Source organism: Paramormyrops kingsleyae, chromosome 6, assembly GCF_048594095.1.
Source record: "Paramormyrops kingsleyae isolate MSU_618 chromosome 6, PKINGS_0.4, whole genome shotgun sequence".
NCBI classification, from domain to species: Eukaryota; Metazoa; Chordata; class Actinopteri; order Osteoglossiformes; family Mormyridae; genus Paramormyrops; species Paramormyrops kingsleyae.
Genome location: NC_132802.1, coordinates 25815689 through 25833460, shown reverse-complemented (window position 1 = coordinate 25833460; position 17772 = coordinate 25815689). Strand labels below are relative to the sequence as shown.

Sequence of the window (17772 nt, the reverse complement as noted above, 5' to 3'; positions counted from 1 at the left end):
TCTGCTCTCGTGGGCGTGATGAGTGGCAGGACGCCAGGGGAAGCCTTTCACATGGAGGTCGGACTTTCTGCAATTGGTATTGAGATGGAGCCTAACTAGAACCTGGACTTTCCCACTATCACACGCACACACAAGCACCCCAGGAAGAGGATTGTTAGGCAAAGGGGCTCGCCTGGGTGCAATTTGAATTTGAATGGTTTTTTTTTCTTGGGGGGGGGACATAGAAAGAACCCCGGGTGAGTTTACATATCCTCAGTAAGACTGTAAAAAATTAAGCCAAAAGTAGTACATCCCCCCCGCCCCCCCAATAGCTTAAGACTTGCTAACGGCTGATGAAACGTGAAAATGCACTAAAGTCAACCCGGCGTGTAGTGAGCAAAAAAAGGTTCCCCATCATATGTTGTGCATGTCACAGTGCCCTTATTTAATTGGAGTCTCGTTCCTTTCTTCCCAAACTGTGCTCCAGGCTTATGGCTGCATTGAGAGGCTTTGGCAAGCCCCGGACCTGGAGCTCTGTCAAGAAGGCAGCGTTTCGCTTCTAGGCTCTTGCATATTTTATGCACGTTTTGAATTAGCGGCGGGATTAAAACATAAGGAATGCATGGCGTGTACTCCATGGCTCCACATATAAAGGGGGCCCTGTTTTCTCTAAAGCCTCAATTTTTTTTTAATAAATCTGTGCATTCAAATTATCCGATACTCACGAAGGTGTCGCCGGGGCTCTTTAAAAGCCCGGCATTGAAGGGGGGGTGGGTGGGGGGGCTTCCCATGGCACACAGACAAATGTTTGCATAAGGGTTTGTGGGACCTTTTGGTTTCCACTGCTGCCCTCGGACGATGCGAGCTTTTCATTCTCCTCATCAGGGTTAAAAAAAAAAAAAATCCAAAAAACTTCTATGACATCAGCATGACTGCTGAATCTCACCTATGCACCCCCGACCCCTCCCCAAAAAAAGCGAACGTGTTTCCTGATACACTCCGAACTGAGATTCAAGGGACGTTAACATTTCGATATGCCGTCCGTCACTATGGGCCCAGTGGAATATCAGTTTCCCAGCTCCCCGCTCCCTACAAAAAAGCTTCATTTGTTTTATTTCATTGTTATCTTTCTGCTTGGCTATGCTGAACAGGTCCTTCTGAAGTCACCATGAAGGGAATGAAGAGATATAATCGTTTGTCCAGACTGACAGCAGCATTCAGGCCTCCATGGGGCCGCTGTAAGGGCCCCCCTTTATGCGCACCCTCCCCTGACGGTTGCCAGCCAAGTCACCCAGCTTAGACGCCAGTGCAGAGGACTCCGAAGGCCAACCAGGCAACAGCGCATCCCAAGCAGCCCAGCTGGGGACTGGGTCTGCTGCCGCATTGTCGTTTTGTATTTGTTGGATATGCAGGACAAACATGAGGCAACAAAAAGCTTGTGACCCCCCCCCCCACCCTTTGGTCAAAAGTGAATCCACAAACCTCCAAATCTCTGCCTCCCCATCTCACTTATTAAATTCCATTTAAAAACCTTTGACGCGGATGACAGAGACATATTTTGCTTTCCTGCTCCTAGCATTGAGGCAGTTTTTGTTTGTTTTGCTCCTAATGGCCACCCTGCAGCAGTCTGAGGTGCCGTGTGGGCATTGGATCCAGGTTTAAATGGGGGTCACCATGGCGACAGGTTCCAGGCTACTAATGGGGCAGAAGAAGGCCTGTTGATGACCTCCAAACATATTGGAGAAAAACTGACAACATTCATTTTAAAAAGTAAATTTAAAATAGTTCCTCATTTACTTTCTGCAAAGAGTAAAAGGAAGTCACTGCTTCCTGCGAGAAAAGAAAGGTAGAGAAAGAGAGAAAAGTTTCAATTGCATCATAAGAACAACAAGATAAACCAAACATACAGTATCTGGCAGAGGAGAAATAGAACCATGGGAACAATGAGGACACTGGAAAGGTATGTTTTACACTGCAGTTAAGATTCTGATTAAAAGCTCTGCATTGTGAAAATGAAGAAGTCTGAGCTGAAGTTTTGTTGTTTCCAGTTAAAATTTAAACTGTGGAGGAGAAAAGCTTGCCTGCTGCAGACATCTGTCATTGAAACCAAACACCACGACACCTATTAATTACACACATATATACAGTATGTGTGTGTGTCTGCGTGTGTGTGTGTATATATATAATTTTTTTCTTCGTCTTCCTTGTAAGGACTGCAATTGAACTGCTGACATGCCGACAGCTAGAAACTGTGATAGAGAAATGAATTACAGAGATGACCAAATGCACAGAGCTGACTGGCTGGGATTTGTACGGAAAGCTCTCCCTGGCCAGGCTGGGCTTTGTGGCTCAGTGGCTTAGCACCGCAGCCTAACCCCCACGGGGCTGTGGGCTTGTTTACAAATGCTTCCCGTGTTCGTGCTGCAAGCAACAACCACAGTCCAAAACGTGGCAGTTGGGTAAACTGGCCTATAGCGTGTGAAAGGATGTGCTCTGTACATACTGGGATGGGCTCCAAGGTTACTGTAGCCCCATACTGAATAAGTACTTAGAAGATGGAGCGGAGATACCTCAGTACAACGATGTCACTGAAGAAGATGCTTATTAGGAAACGTATACACGTGTGTCTCGGAGATATGGTAGCTTAGCGATATCTGCTGTTAAAATTCATTACAGCTGGGCTTAGGCTCACTTTTAATCCTGACGAACGTGTAACGCCTTCCCAGCTAACAATTTTTCGATCTAGGAATGTTGCCGAACATTACGATAAAGGTATGGAAAAGTTCAAAGCATTCAGTTTTGCTGATGTTTTCAAAATGTTATCCCACTACTACAACTAAGAGTAATAATACAAAAGCAAACAGAAGGTATGGTATAGCTGCCAGTAACACTGTTGCCTTATATGCCAATGGTCATGAGTTCAAGGCCAGATGGTATATTTGCAGTATACACATATGGTGCTTTTATAATATAGTTCTATTATAAAACTACATTTTTCAACATTATGTTAAAAGGATGTTCAGGTAATAATGTTTCTGTGCTGACACTGACAGAACCTTTGGTAAAATGTAAAATGTGAAAATAATGTTCCATTAATGTTAGCAAATTACTTTGTGGCAATAATGTTAGCTAAAGTTCTGGGAATGTTCCCTGTTAGCTGGGTTACTTATTTCCTTAGCTGTCACCCTCTACCAGGGAGCGTACAATCCCTGCTTCCCAATGCCCCATTAAGAAATGTTTATCCCAGTAACGGAGAGAACACCCAAGGATCAGAACAGCATTCTCTTCTCTGGGATTTCAGCCCAGTCCAGACTGCAGTAACATCGATGTTACTTAATTCCACCACGAATTATAGTGGGTTTGAACGGCTGTCATTGCTGGCAGGACATTCTTCCTTTAGTATCAATAACCTGCCCGCTCGTAACACACCTACGCCACCGTCCTCTAACTAGCAGCGGTCACGGGCCCCGATGGTGAACAGTGAGTTTAAAAAAGCAATGACGTGTACAGAAAGCCATTTTAAAACCATAAAGCAGTCTAATTAGGTCATCACACTCGGAACAAATGCACAGCACTTCAAGGAGTATAACACGATAATCCGTATTCTTACCATGTGATTTTGGTCAGCATTCCCCATGTGTTTAGCATTAACACACGTTAGCATTAGTATACGTCAGCATTAACACACGTTAGCATTATTATACTGGCAACACGCAGGCCTTGCGCCCAGTTTATTGGAACACAGTCTGTAGCATCGCTCCCCCTCCCTGCATGATAGACCAGACTGGGACAGTGCATCTCACCCAGCAACGAGGTGTTAGACCTGTCAAAAAAAAAAAAAACAGCTCAGGGAAACTGACTCGACTGCCAAGAGATCATTTGCAAATGGCACTTTATCAATCAAGCAAATGGCCTCCCTGCTCCAGACATCCACCGGACCACCAAAAGGTTCATTAAATCCACATTTCTCAGTATGAATCCCGGGTTGCGCCAGAACCAAGCCCCATTCATCATTTAAGCACTCAATTACACATGCATTCATCTCAGCATGCACCACCCTTTCGGCGTGGTAATAAAAATTTACATGTTAATCTATGCACCGCCATCCCAGGCAATTCATCTCAGCTCATTGACTGGCCACTTGAGCCATGTGGACTACTGGCCCGGCAGTGCGGGGGCTGGGTGGGGTACAGGCACACAAGTGGCTGAGCCCCTCGTACCGGGCTCACTCTGGCTCTTTACATGCCTCTCTCCTTCCAGGTGACGACGTCTAACGAACCGTGATAAGCAAAGTTAATTAGAGAACGGGCAAATCGGTGGGGAGAAGCTGCAAAATAAACAGATTGCGATTTTTCTCTCTTTGCATTTGTTTCTGAAATATATTGTTTTTTATTAAACATTTATTCTTTGTTTTAATTTAATTTTTGAATTACTTTTCAATATGAGAAAACACCTTGGCCTTTATTGCATGGTATCTTAAAATTGCAAAAAAGTAAAATCCTTACAAATACATCTTATTTATTAAACTGTAACGAGAAGCAGGAGAGAATTTAAATTAAAAACGCAATGAAAGATATGTAATTATCTATTCATCTTCCATACACACATCCACTTATTACAGTCATGGTAATAAGGTTAGTCATACTTAATTATGAGATAAAAAATTTTTGAATAGTACAATTTACCTTGAGCCGATCTTCAGATTTTTTTCTTTTAATTAACCAATTAATTATAGATCTGTAACCATACATTTACATTGTATATATTTATAGTATCATATGATTACAGCAGAATAGTAATTTTTTTGTAATTTTGTAACATTTAAATGTAACATATTTTTAATGAACTGCCTGCAAGAAACCAAACGACAGAGAAACTTACATTTCACTTGTTTCACTGATTTCCTTTTTATAATAGTAATCATATTTAATTTCTATGTTTAGTTGTGTTCATCTTCTCTTTAACCTTAAAATCTTAAAATATGAAGATTTTTCTTAAGGTGATGTGATGATTTTTTTGCTCTGACCGAAGCACATTTACTGGCTTGCCCCCCAGGCCGTCCCCCCAGCTGTGTCCCTTACGCTGCCTCGCAGCATCTTCAGGTCCCTCTGCTAGTCTGACCGTATACACTTACAAAATGGTTCGACGAAATGATTTGCTTGAGAAATCAAAGACTTGTAGATATGATGGCTTACAATTATTATTCTGAAAAAAACAAGAACAATCTGCAGAATGAGATTTAAGTTCTACTGCGCAGTAAAAATGTAATTGAGCTCATGTTGAATGGTTCCGCTTACCTTGTATTGTATTAATAAGCAACAGAATACGGCTTATTGATCCATTCTCCGCCTTAGTCTCAGTGGAATGCATGTTAATGCTGGACTTGACGACAGCGGGGTTCTTTGTACCCTTTACTATGCCGCTTGTAACCGTTTTAGAAAATGGATTTTGCATTTCTTCCCTGTCAGACTAACGGCTAAGCCCGGGGCAGAGGTGGGGGGGGGGGGGGGAGTGGGGGGGGGCACTCAGACGGAATGGGGAGACATTGGGCTGGTAAATTGAAAACAGCAGACCTCAAGGTTAGAGAACATCAATCCTCCAGGACTGAATGCCTGGGAAGGGAAGAGCAGAAAATAAAGAGGAGTGAGCACAGCTGTGAGGGAGCGAGAGAGAGAGGGTGAGAGAGAGAGAGAGAGAGAGAGAGAGAGAGTGAGCAAGAGAGAGAGCAAGGCAGAAGCAGAGATAGAGAGGAAAAAGGGGCAGGGAGAGAGGGAGGAAAAGAGAAAGAGGGAGACAGCAAGAGCAACAACCACAGGAGACAGTTAGGACTGCAGCGGTGTGAGGGGATTTACAGCGCCATGCGACGCTAGTGCAGCCTTACTCTGGATGGTTTCCTGCTGGCCGGCCAATCGTGATCCGAGCACTGGAAGAGCCCCGGGATCGACTGCGATGAGGTAGGATCGTCCGTGGGAAGCAGAGCAGCAGGCTGGCGCTGCTCTTCAAAGAGGCGGGGGCCGGTGCGTGGGTGAGCGCCCCACCTGGCCACGGCTCTGTGGGAGGGTCAGGTACTTTGTTTTGTTTCCTCCAGGTATGTTTCACTACTTTGTCTATTTTTAAACACGGTTAAAAGTTCCTTGCCCCCCCCCCCCCCCCCCGCCCCCCATCAGTGTATTCTAAAGCTTACACTTTCTACGCTCTCCGAGACCTTAGGATTAATGGCTCTGGGGCTGGCAGTGGGCCCATGTCAGGAGGTTTGGGGACGCCTCGCATTGTGCACGGGACAAAAGCTGCCCCTGCGTGTAATGGGGGGTGTGCTCTGGAGGATGGGTGCCGTGGGGAGGGGAGCGGGTGCATTGGGGCTGAAGCGGGGTTCGTGGAAGCAGAGACAGAGCCTGGGGTGGGGGCGTCAGAGCCTCTGAAAAGTGGGGGTCGCTGGTGCCCATCAGCACTGACTCCCTGGACATGGGATGCCCCGGCATGTCACCGTCGCACTCCATGTGAACCAGAGCTGCGCGGTCACACTGTCTTCCTTTGCCATATGCATTAATCAGCATGTCAACTGTAATCTGCCGGTTAAAAATACTTGTATGTTCCCTGTAGCCATGTGAGCCAGTGTTTTCACATATTTTCAGTGTTTATGTTATCATTTCCTCTCGTTGTAAGCCAATATCAAGCTGATATGCTGATATTAGTCCATCTCTATTTTTGAGAGTTTCACCAGTATTTTATTTTGTTTGGTTTGTCTGCATTTAGATTTAGACATTTAGATTTTTTTTTCCAAATTCATACACATGAGATATGTTAAATTATCGAAACACCATATTTAAGTACATCTCAGACACTGAGCACTGGATTGTTTTTTTAAATATGTACCTGAACAACAACAAAAACGAGCGTTTTCCTGTATATATAATTTGTTTAAAGGTATAGATAATAACTAAATCTGGTGATACTACAATAGGGAAAACATTTTATCATTAAAACAGTAGAAGTGTGAATTAGAAAATAATTTAATTAAATATTTAGCCAAGTATATTTTTGTGATATTCATGTGAGCACGGTGTCATTTATCTGTGATGTAAAATATGGCATAATTTTTTAATGTTAGATCCAAAAGAAGTTAGAATAAGTTAGATCCACAGAGCAGCTAATAGTCATATAAATCACTGAAGACTACACAAAATTACTTTACATACAAGTGTGTAATAATTAAAAACTTAAACTAAAGAGGAACTTGAGAAATATGTAGCGCCAGACTATACCTGAAGCATCATTAGTTAATCGCGAGTTCGGTTCGCACAGGTCCGAAAGCGTGCAAAACGTGCCGCCCGAATTCGTGCCGATTTTTTTTTTTTTACTGGCACTGTGAACAATAATATTATATGAAAAAAATAAAGTGATATAAAATAAAAACGAATGAAAAACTAGTGAGCGTCCTCTCACCGCCCTGGCCGGGGGAACGGGCTGCAGGGATGCGCGAGCTCGCCCGGTAGGGCAGCTGAAGCTTATCGCGCGCGTGACGCTGCTCGCGCGGCTCTTTAGCTTCGCGCGGCGCTGTTTTGTTTCCCCAGCCGCGCTTTTGTAAAGGCGCTCGGCGGGGCGCCGTGCCGCTAACCGCTAGCTTCGTGTAGATTATGTACAAATCAAAGAATAGGAAGGCTCTCGCTGCTTCGCGCTCATGGAGAAAAATAACGGTTAAGCCAAATGACATCCTCCAGTTTTGTAATTTAAAATAGGGATTTAAAATATTTGGCCGGGTGGGGAGAGCCGTCAATAATCGCCGTATTAACGTTAAAAAAACCGTAAGCGTTTGAACCATGTAATTTTGTTTCATAATATTGCTAATAGATAAATATGCATTTGATTTTTAATATTGTAATATAATGATTTAAATGTTGAATCGGATGTCACAATGGTTTATTTTATTCTACGTAAAGCAGGCTAGTGATTTGATTTAATGTAGTGTAATTTAAAATATAATACCAGGTTAGTGAGAGGCAGTTTATGAGGAAAGTAATAAGAACCGCCAAGCAGGATAAACATGCTTTTTTTCAGGTGTTATGTGTTGGCCGCGTGTAACTGAGCGATTTGGCATGCTGATTAACCCCCCATTTCTTCACAGTAAATTGGAATACTATTATCGTGTTATCTGCTGTCAGTCCTGGTGCCCAATCTTTTCTTACCTCATTTCCAGCACTTTTCACGAGGAGATCGTTTGCTGCGGTTTGTGTTCGGATTATGCACATGCCAACCGCAGACCTGGGGCAAAAGGCTTGAGCAATTTTGGACACTTACACTACAGGGCAATCAACGAAGTTGTCAGGATGGTCAGGGCCATAAAAGTGTTATTATGATAAACAAATCAATTATGCATTGCAAAAGAAATTGTGACAAGGGAAAAGTTATCACACTTTGCTTTGTCAAACCGCTGTGTGAAAACAGTTTAGTGAAGACCTGCAGGAACCTCAGATTTGACATTAATGCCCACTAAGGGCTCTCTTCGCCTCACCATCATTGTGAGACATCTTCATGCTCCACTGCTGAGGGCTGCTGTGAAAGGCCAGGACAGCTCTGGGCATGATGGGCGGGTTGCTGGGGTTCTCCATAAATAGAAACAGCCCTATGATTCCCTCTGGAGCAGGTAGCGCGGGCAGTCATCAGCGGAGCATGCAGCTCAGCTGGGACTCTTTCATGTGGAACTATAAAGGGCCGCAGACTCCAGGAGACAAATCTGTCCCAGCAGTCTGTGCGGATGATGGAAAGAGGGGGGGTTGCAGTGCATTAACGCGTTTGCTGGGTGCGCGCTCGGACCTGCAGCAGCTGCACAAATGCATGTATCTGGCAGATGGATCTGCATGACTTTATGGCCGTTATCCTCTGGGATATATCTCCGACATACGCTTAACTGGCGCCCAGCCTCTTCTCCCCTCAAACGCTCACCTGTTAAAGCAGCCACCGTATGTTTGATTTACACTGCGAGAGTGAGTCAGGAGGTCCCTCCCACAGCAGGTGGTCATGGGCGAGAGAGTAAAATGTAACCAGAATGGGGAACTCATACATGCCTCAACACAGGAAAGCTGTAAAACAGTGGGAGAGCGTTTGCCGTGCGCGCTGAAATTCATTACCGCGTTTGGGATATAGATCTCCGTGTTCGTCTAATCCTGCGTGCGCCAGGCATGCAGGCATCGCCAGATGAGAAATGTGAATGAGACAGGTGTCGGATGGATCGCCCTAAAGGTGTCAGTTTTAGAAAGAAAGTTCCAGTCGTTGGGACGAGCTGCAGATGCAGAGGGGTGCGCAGTCCATTTTTCCAGTTAAAAAACAGGACTTGCAGGAAGTGTACCCAAGCGGATCTTCCTGAAATCATTGTTCCAGAGGGTACCAGGCCGGTGCTTTTGTACTGACAAAGGTAAAGGAGCGAAACATAACCATGATTCTTCGCACCTCAGCCACCCTCCTCCTACCAACAGCCGTCGTTTAAAACTTCATCAGCTCTGACGAAGCACTGCTCGGGGAACAACTTTTTTAAAAATCCTGCCCCATCTGCTTCCCCTTCTCCCTGCTGTCATCCCCACCACTTCTACCTCATCCTCTACCCTGGTTTGACTCGTCTGACTATGGCCCTCAGCTCCCTGCTCCTCCGATGTCCCGCTGGTCACCATATGTTTCCCTACAGCTGATGATTACATGCCCTAATGCATTGTTAATGGTTGATAAATGATTGGAGTGCTTGAACCGGCAGATTTATATGGGCCTGTGAGAGAGAGAAAGAGAGAAAACCCGAGTGAATGCGAGTCTCACCTTCCCAGCTTCAGCAATCCATCAGTTGGAGAGGAGGTGCTGAGAGCGTGACCGTTTCATCACATCATGGGCGCTAGGCAGGAGGACAAGACGTCATCCTTGTGAGAGAGGTGTGGGATGACGGAGCCCAGGGGCACTTTATAATGGCACATCAGCACACCGTGTGTGATGCTGTGATCCTACGGTTCTACTTTTCTTGCCGCATCGGGTCCCGTGTGGACTTCGTCGCGTGGGTGGCCAGACGGCTTGAGTGGTGTGAACACTTACAGCTTTGGGAAATCTGATGGGATCTCTAAGAAATACAGTAGTTAGAACATGCAGGTGCTTCCAGATCGCAGTACACATTGCAGGAGATCTGAGAACACAGTGTTTATCAACCTGGTCCTCACAGACCCCCGGACAGTCCATGTTTTTGCTGCTGTTTGGAGCAAAAATGTGCACCGTCTGAGGGTCCCCGAGGACCGGGTTAAGAAATGCTGTGAGAGTGTGTCTGGGCTTCATCTCTGCAGCAGCAGCTGACTTCATTCCTATGTGCTTTGTTGACAGGAGCGGCGAGGTGGGAACAGCAACAGTGTGAGCAAGGTCTGAGCAGGCTTTGGAGTGCGATGGCTGGGTGCGGGCTGTCTGTGGGCTTCCTGCTGCTGGGGCTCCTCACTCTGGCCCACGGCTCCGTGTTCCTGTCCAACCAGCGCCTGAAGGCCCGCTTCCAGAGGGACCGGCGCAACATCAGGCCCAACATTATCCTCATATTGACAGACGACCAGGACATGGAGTTGGGTGAGTACAGGAGTGATCTGTAATCTCACTCCCAGACGCCATCCTCTACCCCGAAGTATTGTTTCCTTTTTGAATGTGGAAAGGAACCAAGATTCATCCATCCATCCAATTTAAGTACCCGCTCTGCCTATTCAGGATCATGGGGGGTCCGGAGCCTATCCCAGAAGCTATAGGAGCAAGGCAGGGAACAACCCAGGATGGGGTGCCAACCCATCGCAGGGCACAGTCACACACCGTTTGGAACCAAGATTCAATGCAATGCAAAAATATAGAAAAAGTTATGGACATTTCGGGTGTGGCAAATTTTTTATATGATTTAAATTATATTATGACAGCGTGTGCGGCACAGATGTGCTATGAGTGGATTGAAAATAGATTCACATGTATCGAGAATGTGCATTTTTTGAGTCTCTGTTCAACAAAAGGCAAATTCTGTCCCACGTGTAAGACATCATTTATAGAGAAAATCCTTACATACTATAGCTGACAGTTCACAAAAGAGGTGCTTCATAATTACAGGACCTACACCAACAGAACCACACTATGATGTGGATGGAACGATTAGAAAATTTCTCACGATCAAGCTACTTGTGAACCGGTATGTCTGTACGGCACACTGACAGCAAAGTGAAACAAACAGACTCCTTTAAGGCAGAGAGAGAGAGAGAGAGAGAGAGAGCTATGTTCAGCAATCAAGTCTGATCTTTGAAGGCGTTGACAGCTGGAATGAATGACATCCATGCTGTGTAAATGGCCAAACCACATCGGTGTGGATATGTGAGCGTTCAGTTGGGCACGCTGCTAATTAGGCTCCGGTGTATCTCCAGAGGAAGCGTGCCGTCAAAGGCAGCGATGGCCAAGTGTGGTCCTGTGCATGGGCCCCAGGAGTGGGGGGTCTCTTTGTCACACCAGGGGATGCCGCATTCCCCTCCCAGCACTAATTGACGTAGAAGATGTTCGGGTGAGACGTGCCATTCCATCCGATGCAAACGGATCAGGCTCTTCAGGAGGCCCTCAGTAAGAATCCGCAGGAAGTCAGGCTGCATTTGTTTTACTTTCTTCTCCCGCGTGACAGCTAGCGGCAATACTGCAGTTCCTCGCTTGTGCGCCGTGTGACGCCTCTGCTTGTTCTTTCAAGCCTTCAAACACACATTATTGTCATTCAAACGGCTGTAATTATCAGCGATGCAGGGCAGACGCTTTGGCGAGCCTCCGAATGTTTTCCTTTGCATGTCAACAGTTATTATACTATGAATTCATCATGCTTGTTCTTCCACTATGTGATTATTTCCATCCCTTTTTTTCCCTGGTGTTTTTCCCTCGACTTTTCCCTGTTTGCAAGAGAAAAATCACTCAAATAGATTGCAGAACCACTCAGTTTTGGAGCAGTGAGACTGAAACAATCATGATTTAAAACAAGCTGATATTACTTTTAGAGGTTTATACTCTAAAATGGCTTAACTCTGTCATACGTGAGGATGTTGCGGAATACTTTTTAATTACGAACGGGATATCATCTAACCGCGGTATGATTTTCATCCCTCTTCCCATTGCAAAAGCTGTGTTTTGGCTTATCCTGCACCATTTGACAGACTGAACTAAGCACACACCTGACACTCCCAGCAAATCACTGTTTTGGTGTCAAACAAGAGCTAGATGTTTTTCTCCCAAAAACGTGTATTGAGACACCACATAAAGAACTCAACTAGCAGCCTGTCTGCCTGTATGTCACGCCATTCCCCTGAAACCTTATTCAGTTAGTTCAGAGTTCTTTAAGTGTCAGAAAAAACATTGATGGACAGACAATGTTTCCCCCAGATTTGTCATGGAGGACCAGCTGAAAATTTGACCCAGAGTGGAGGTCCGGTACAAGAAGGAGCATGTTCATGTGTCACGCAAACAGATGAGAAACTTTTTCCATTAATGATATGCATTTGACACCCAGTGGGGTTCCACACAGTTTTTGTCTAACAGGTCTGATGTGCATAATTTCTCCGGTCAGAGGCAGAACAATGACTGTACCTCTTGTGGTGAAAAACAGTATAATCCAGGATAAATGCCTTCCCTTTCAGGTCTCTATGTTTCATCCTCTCACTTGGTGCCTATTTTCTTACATTTTCCCTAAATTTAAAAAAAAATCAATAAAGTAGTTGCATACAAGGAAAGATGGAGGCAATTTAGGACGAGCTTCCCAAAAAGATTTGCACTTTACAATTTAAAATTGCATACAGAAAATGGGATATTTTTGGCAGGGATTACTCGTGACTCGTGAAATTAATGGGCAGGGAGGTTTGCTGATAAATTGTACATTCTGTTTGCTCTTTTCCCTATTCACCAGGGGAATTAATTACTGCACTGTGCCAAACAAAAATAAATTCTGTTGGATTAGTCCACATGCTTACCTGAACAGTTACAAGGGCTTGGCTTAAATTCAGAAGGCACAAGGGCATAGAAATGAGTCCGGACAGGGGATGGGAGCTAATGGCCCTTCCTTCTAATTTGGGGGGGACCTCTTTTGCTCTTTCTCCCTGTGGTTTACGAACATCTTGCTGTAAAGAAAAAAAGAAGCACTTGCTATCCCCGAGTTGTCAACAGGCTCTATGAACATGCCTTCTGAAAACAGCTGTCTGGTTTTGACCTTTGTGTCTGCAGTGGAACGCTTGCCGGACGCATTTGAAAAGGTCAAGCAGGGTGGGATGGGTGGGGGGGGGGGGGTCAGTCTGACCTTCCTGGTGGAGCCCATTCCGCATTTTAAGCAGCACTGCCAAAACACACCCATTATCTGACGCTGTCCAGTCGGCAGCATCCTGGGAATACGATCGCCAGGGGAACAGAGAGGCCAGGCTTTCGCGATGCGTGAATCCGTCAGGATGCTCCAGGGCCCAGCATCACAGCTGCAGACAGAACCGCAGAGGGCTTATTTCGCTGTGGCACCTGAAACCGGATTTATCCAGAAGCCCTTTCTTTATGTTGGGATCACAGGAGGTGTGTGAGTGCCTGCCAGGATACGTCCTGGCCTATAGAGGCCCTTATTGGCTGTGCCGGCCAGTAGATAGCCCCGCACTTTGTGTGAAGGCCCCAGATTTTAGCCAACTGTGAACAAAGCAGGGAATGAATGAACAAATGTCTTTATGGCAACAATATCCCAGTCATTTTCCATCTGCTTTTTGCTTTCTGTGTAGAGGGGCCATTTTGGCTGCTAAAGGTCCTTCTCAACCCCACCCATGTCATTAGCTCCATATTTGGAAGCCGTGGCGACGGCTGGCCATGTTGGCGCCTGATGCCCACCCGCTCTCCCTCCCCATCACCACAGGTTCCATGCAGGCCATGAACAAGACACGCCGCATCATGGAGCAGGGAGGGACGCACTTCTCCAACGCCTTCGTGACCACGCCGATGTGCTGCCCGTCGCGCTCCTCCATGCTTACGGGGAAGTATGTGCACAACCACAACACCTACACCAACAACGAGAACTGCTCCTCACCATCCTGGCAGGCCCAACATGAGCCCCGCACCTTCGGAGTCTATCTCAATAGCACCGGCTACCGCACAGGTGTGTGTGTGCATATGTGTGTGTCTCTCTGCTTCACACTCGTTTTCCACCCTCACCTTGGTGTCAGTGTAACATAGTAAAACATGTAATGTAATGTAACACCAGTAAGGAACAACAGCGCTAACCACATTAGCGATAGGCTAACATGTCTTAGCGAAATTCTCACAGTGCCCCCCTTACATCTAAGTTTAGCCCCTATAACTCTGCCTGAGTATCCGTGCCCCTCCGACACCCCTGCCCTGTCCTATTTTACATCAGTGAGTTCACCTTACCCTGTAAAACAACCACCCCTCACTGCGAAATTTCATCATCAATAGATTTATTCCTTTTCTAATATTACTTAATTGATAGTTTTAATTCCATTTCCTTTAACTTGAAAGACCCTTTTAAAGGGATTGTTTTACATTGAAAGACTTATAATCGGGTTTTCTTTGAGGAGCTGAATCTCTTGATGCTTAAGAACAGGAGCATAAATAAGAGCACATACTGTACCAGGATGCTCAGATGCACACATGAATGAAAAGACCATGTCCTTCTCCAACCACTCGTTGACATTACCTTCAAAAGGTGAAGCATTTGTACCTGAAAATCATTTAGCTGACATTTCACCTTTAGACCTTCCAACCTTCTGAAGTGTCTATTTATTTTTCATTTTAAAATGGTTTCTTTTTCATGTGGGCTTTTCAAATTACAAATTACAAATTACTGTACTACCGGGATGAAAATCTGGCACAATGCATTTCCACAGACAGACTGGCCTGTAATGTAGCGAACACAAATGTTGGGTCAGATTAATTTTGCTTGATTTTAGTTAAAATTCATTTTTAAGTCTTGGCTGCCTGGAGTGGTTGATAGTAATCCAGTAGGTCTGTGCCATGAATACTGGGTGTCATTGAGTCTATAGCCTTTCTTCTGTGGACCTAATTGAAACCCAATATTTTTATTCAAAATAAATAAAAAGAAAAGGAGAACCATTGCTATCTTAATTCTACCATAGACTTCCATGACTTGTATTTAACATTATATAATGATGTCAATTTCATCCTATCGTGTATCATCCATCCTCTGAGCACTTAGAGCTCCAACACAGAGTGTCTAAGTAGCATGTGTCACAGCCTGGATGGAATGCCAGTCCATCAGGGCACAGACACAATAGGGACAATATAAAAGCAGCAAACCTTTGGACTGTGAGAGGAAACCACAGTACCTGGAGGACAATATGGTAACTCCTCACACAGAGTGGAGTTGGGAGTTAAACCCCAACTCGGCAGATATGAGGACTCAGTTCTGCCACAGTGCCACCTGTCTGGCTGCCAGAGGTGGATAGTTCGGGTCCAGAAAGTAACAATCCAGACCAAGATTTTGTTTAATCCAACCAGTTGAGTATAAAGAGTCACAGTCATAGAGTATACAACTGGTTGGTTGAAACAAAACCTTGGTCTGGATTTTTACTTTTTACTTTTACTGGACCTGCACGATCCACCTCTGCTGAATCCAGTGCGATCTAAAGCGTACTGTGCACCATTTCACATTGTGGATGTAGATTTGTTTGACCTCCTTGCTCTCAAACATCCTTGAATGTGACACACTGTACGAGACCATTTAGATGAAAAAAACCTTGTCATACTTTTTCATGTTGCCACACAGCCTTCTTCGGGAAGTACCTGAATGAATACAACGGCTCCTACGTGCCTCCCGGATGGAGAGAGTGGGTGGGGCTGGTGAAGAACTCCCGCTTCTACAACTACACCTTGTGCAGGAATGGCGTCCGGGAGAAGCACGGCTTCAACTACCCGAAGGTCTCCGCCACTGTTTCCTCTCCATGCCCCATTCGTGTGATGGTTACTGTTCTGTGAGGTAAAAATGAGGCTCTGAAAACCATGGCCTGTGGGATGATTGCACCATTCAGCTGCTGCATGGCAAAACCCAATGGGAGCGGTGATTGACAGCATGCAGTAATTCTGTTCACTGCGGGTTTTGAAGCCTCGTCTCTAGGGCACAAAGCTATTTGCAGCATTGGTCACATATCCACAAGATATTCAGAGCATCACCGGCATGTGTATAGGGCTTATAACTGGTAGATATATAGCGGATAGTGGGGCTTCTGGAATCTGCTGCTGGTTTGCCTGATCAATCAGTTGTGGCCTCATCGGATGACCATTGGCTGAAACGGGATTTTAGCTTTTTAATTTTAGCTTACATCTTTTAGCTTTACATCTTTAACTTACATCAACAACCCAGTGAAGAAACGCAGTTGCTTTATTTCCCTCCAAAAGTGTGAGGAACATTTACCACATGCTTTGCTTGCATAGGCCTCTCCCAAGAGGAGAGACTTCCAGTGTCTATCATCATGATGACCAGCTTTCCTGCAGCTGACTGTGGTCAAGAGGGTCTAGTTACTAAGATTTATGTTGGGCCTCACTTCTCATTTCAGACCAAAAAAAGGATGTAAACATATCCTTTGGTCTCTTTCTCTCATTATGGGCTGCACTGGGCCCCGGTCCATTCTACTGTGGCGGTGGAGCTTGTGCCAGAGGCCAAGGCTGTGTGTCCTGCAGACCACGGCAGCTCAGTTCCTCAGACCCAATGTCACGCCACAGTTTGCAGCTGTCCATTAAAGTGATTGAGACCGCAAGGTCCGGTTTGCAGTGCCCTCTGATTCCTTCACACGCAGTGGGCGGAGACTCTCCAGTGATTTATGCCTGAGGTCCCTCCTTGAGTATTCTTTTTAGTTTTTTAACCCACTGCCAAAAAACCATCAACACCTGGCACCAATTTCCTCCATATTCTGTTTGCCTGCAGTGGACAGTGAGAGAGATTCCTCAAATCAAAAAGATGAGCTTCGAAGGTGAAACAAATGTTTCCAGCTTGGCCACAGAAAAAGGACCAATTTTCATTGCTAACTGTCTCAAAGGCGGGGGATTTGTGTCGTTAGATGGACCCATATGCACCGCTTTCACAGTTATAGAAATTCAATTAGCAGATGCAGTTTGTGTTGTCACACTCAAAGATTCGGCTAAAAAAAGATTAAACTACAAAATGTCTAGCAGGTCAGGTTCAAAATTAAAAGCATAGACAGAAGGTTAGCACTCAGACTTCAAACATTTTTATAGATCTATTTTCTTCTTTTTAATGCAGGACTACCTCACAGACATCATAACCAACGACAGCATTAACTACTTCCGCATCTCTAAGAAAATGTACCCTCACCGGCCCGTGATGATGGTGCTGAGCCACGCTGCCCCTCATGGCCCGGAGGACTCAGCGCCGCAGTATAGCAGTTCCTTCCCCAACGCCTCCCAGCACATGTGAGTTGTCACCTGCCAGATGTAGCGTCAGCCATGGAAATTCTTTAGAAAGGGGAGAGGGGGCTGGCAACACAAAACACAGAGAGGGAAGGGTCAGTGGTACCTTTGCTGTATTTCGGGGCGAGACATTTTTCTGACTTCCTCATTGGTATATTCCTCTGCATATTCCTTCTTCCACCACTATCTGCATATCATCTTCTGTCTTCTCTCCATCTTATGCTCTGCGCGTGTGTCTGTCTTCTTGACTTTCTCGTCCTACCTGTACACATAAGCCAGCAGTAAACCATCTCTCTTTCTCGGAGCAGCTCTCTCGCTAAAACCTGCAGCTGACCGCTCCCAGTACACAGGGCAGCT

General features: G+C 45.4%; 1 protein-coding gene and 1 long non-coding RNA gene across 11 annotated transcripts in view; one reads left to right on the top strand and one right to left on the bottom strand.

The window, feature by feature from the left end:
• sulf2b (sulfatase 2b) overlaps positions 1-17772 on the top strand; it is a 76498-nt gene that overhangs the window by 43260 nt on the left and 15466 nt on the right. For 4 of the 10 annotated variants that reach the window (XM_023838111.2, XM_072712932.1, XM_072712931.1 and 1 more), the window contains 4 exons: positions 10327-10557; positions 13871-14110; positions 15758-15909; positions 17249-17418. In XM_023838111.2, coding sequence (XP_023693879.1) covers positions 10386-10557; positions 13871-14110; positions 15758-15909; positions 17249-17418 — 734 coding nt within the window. In that variant the 5' untranslated portion in view covers positions 10327-10385. Of the gene's footprint in view, positions 1-5685; positions 5934-7548; positions 7782-8328; positions 9891-10326; positions 10558-13870; positions 14111-15757; positions 15910-17248; positions 17419-17772 lie in introns of those variants that run through there. The other 6 variants (XM_023838115.2, XM_023838106.2, XM_023838112.2 and 3 more) reach the window with 5 other exon arrangements.
• On the bottom strand, positions 1447-7477 carry LOC140591651 (uncharacterized). Its single transcript, XR_011991928.1, has 3 exons — positions 7242-7477; positions 5861-6029; positions 1447-3802 (listed from the first exon to the last, which is right to left on the bottom strand). It is a non-coding gene; the product is annotated as an uncharacterized lncRNA (long non-coding RNA).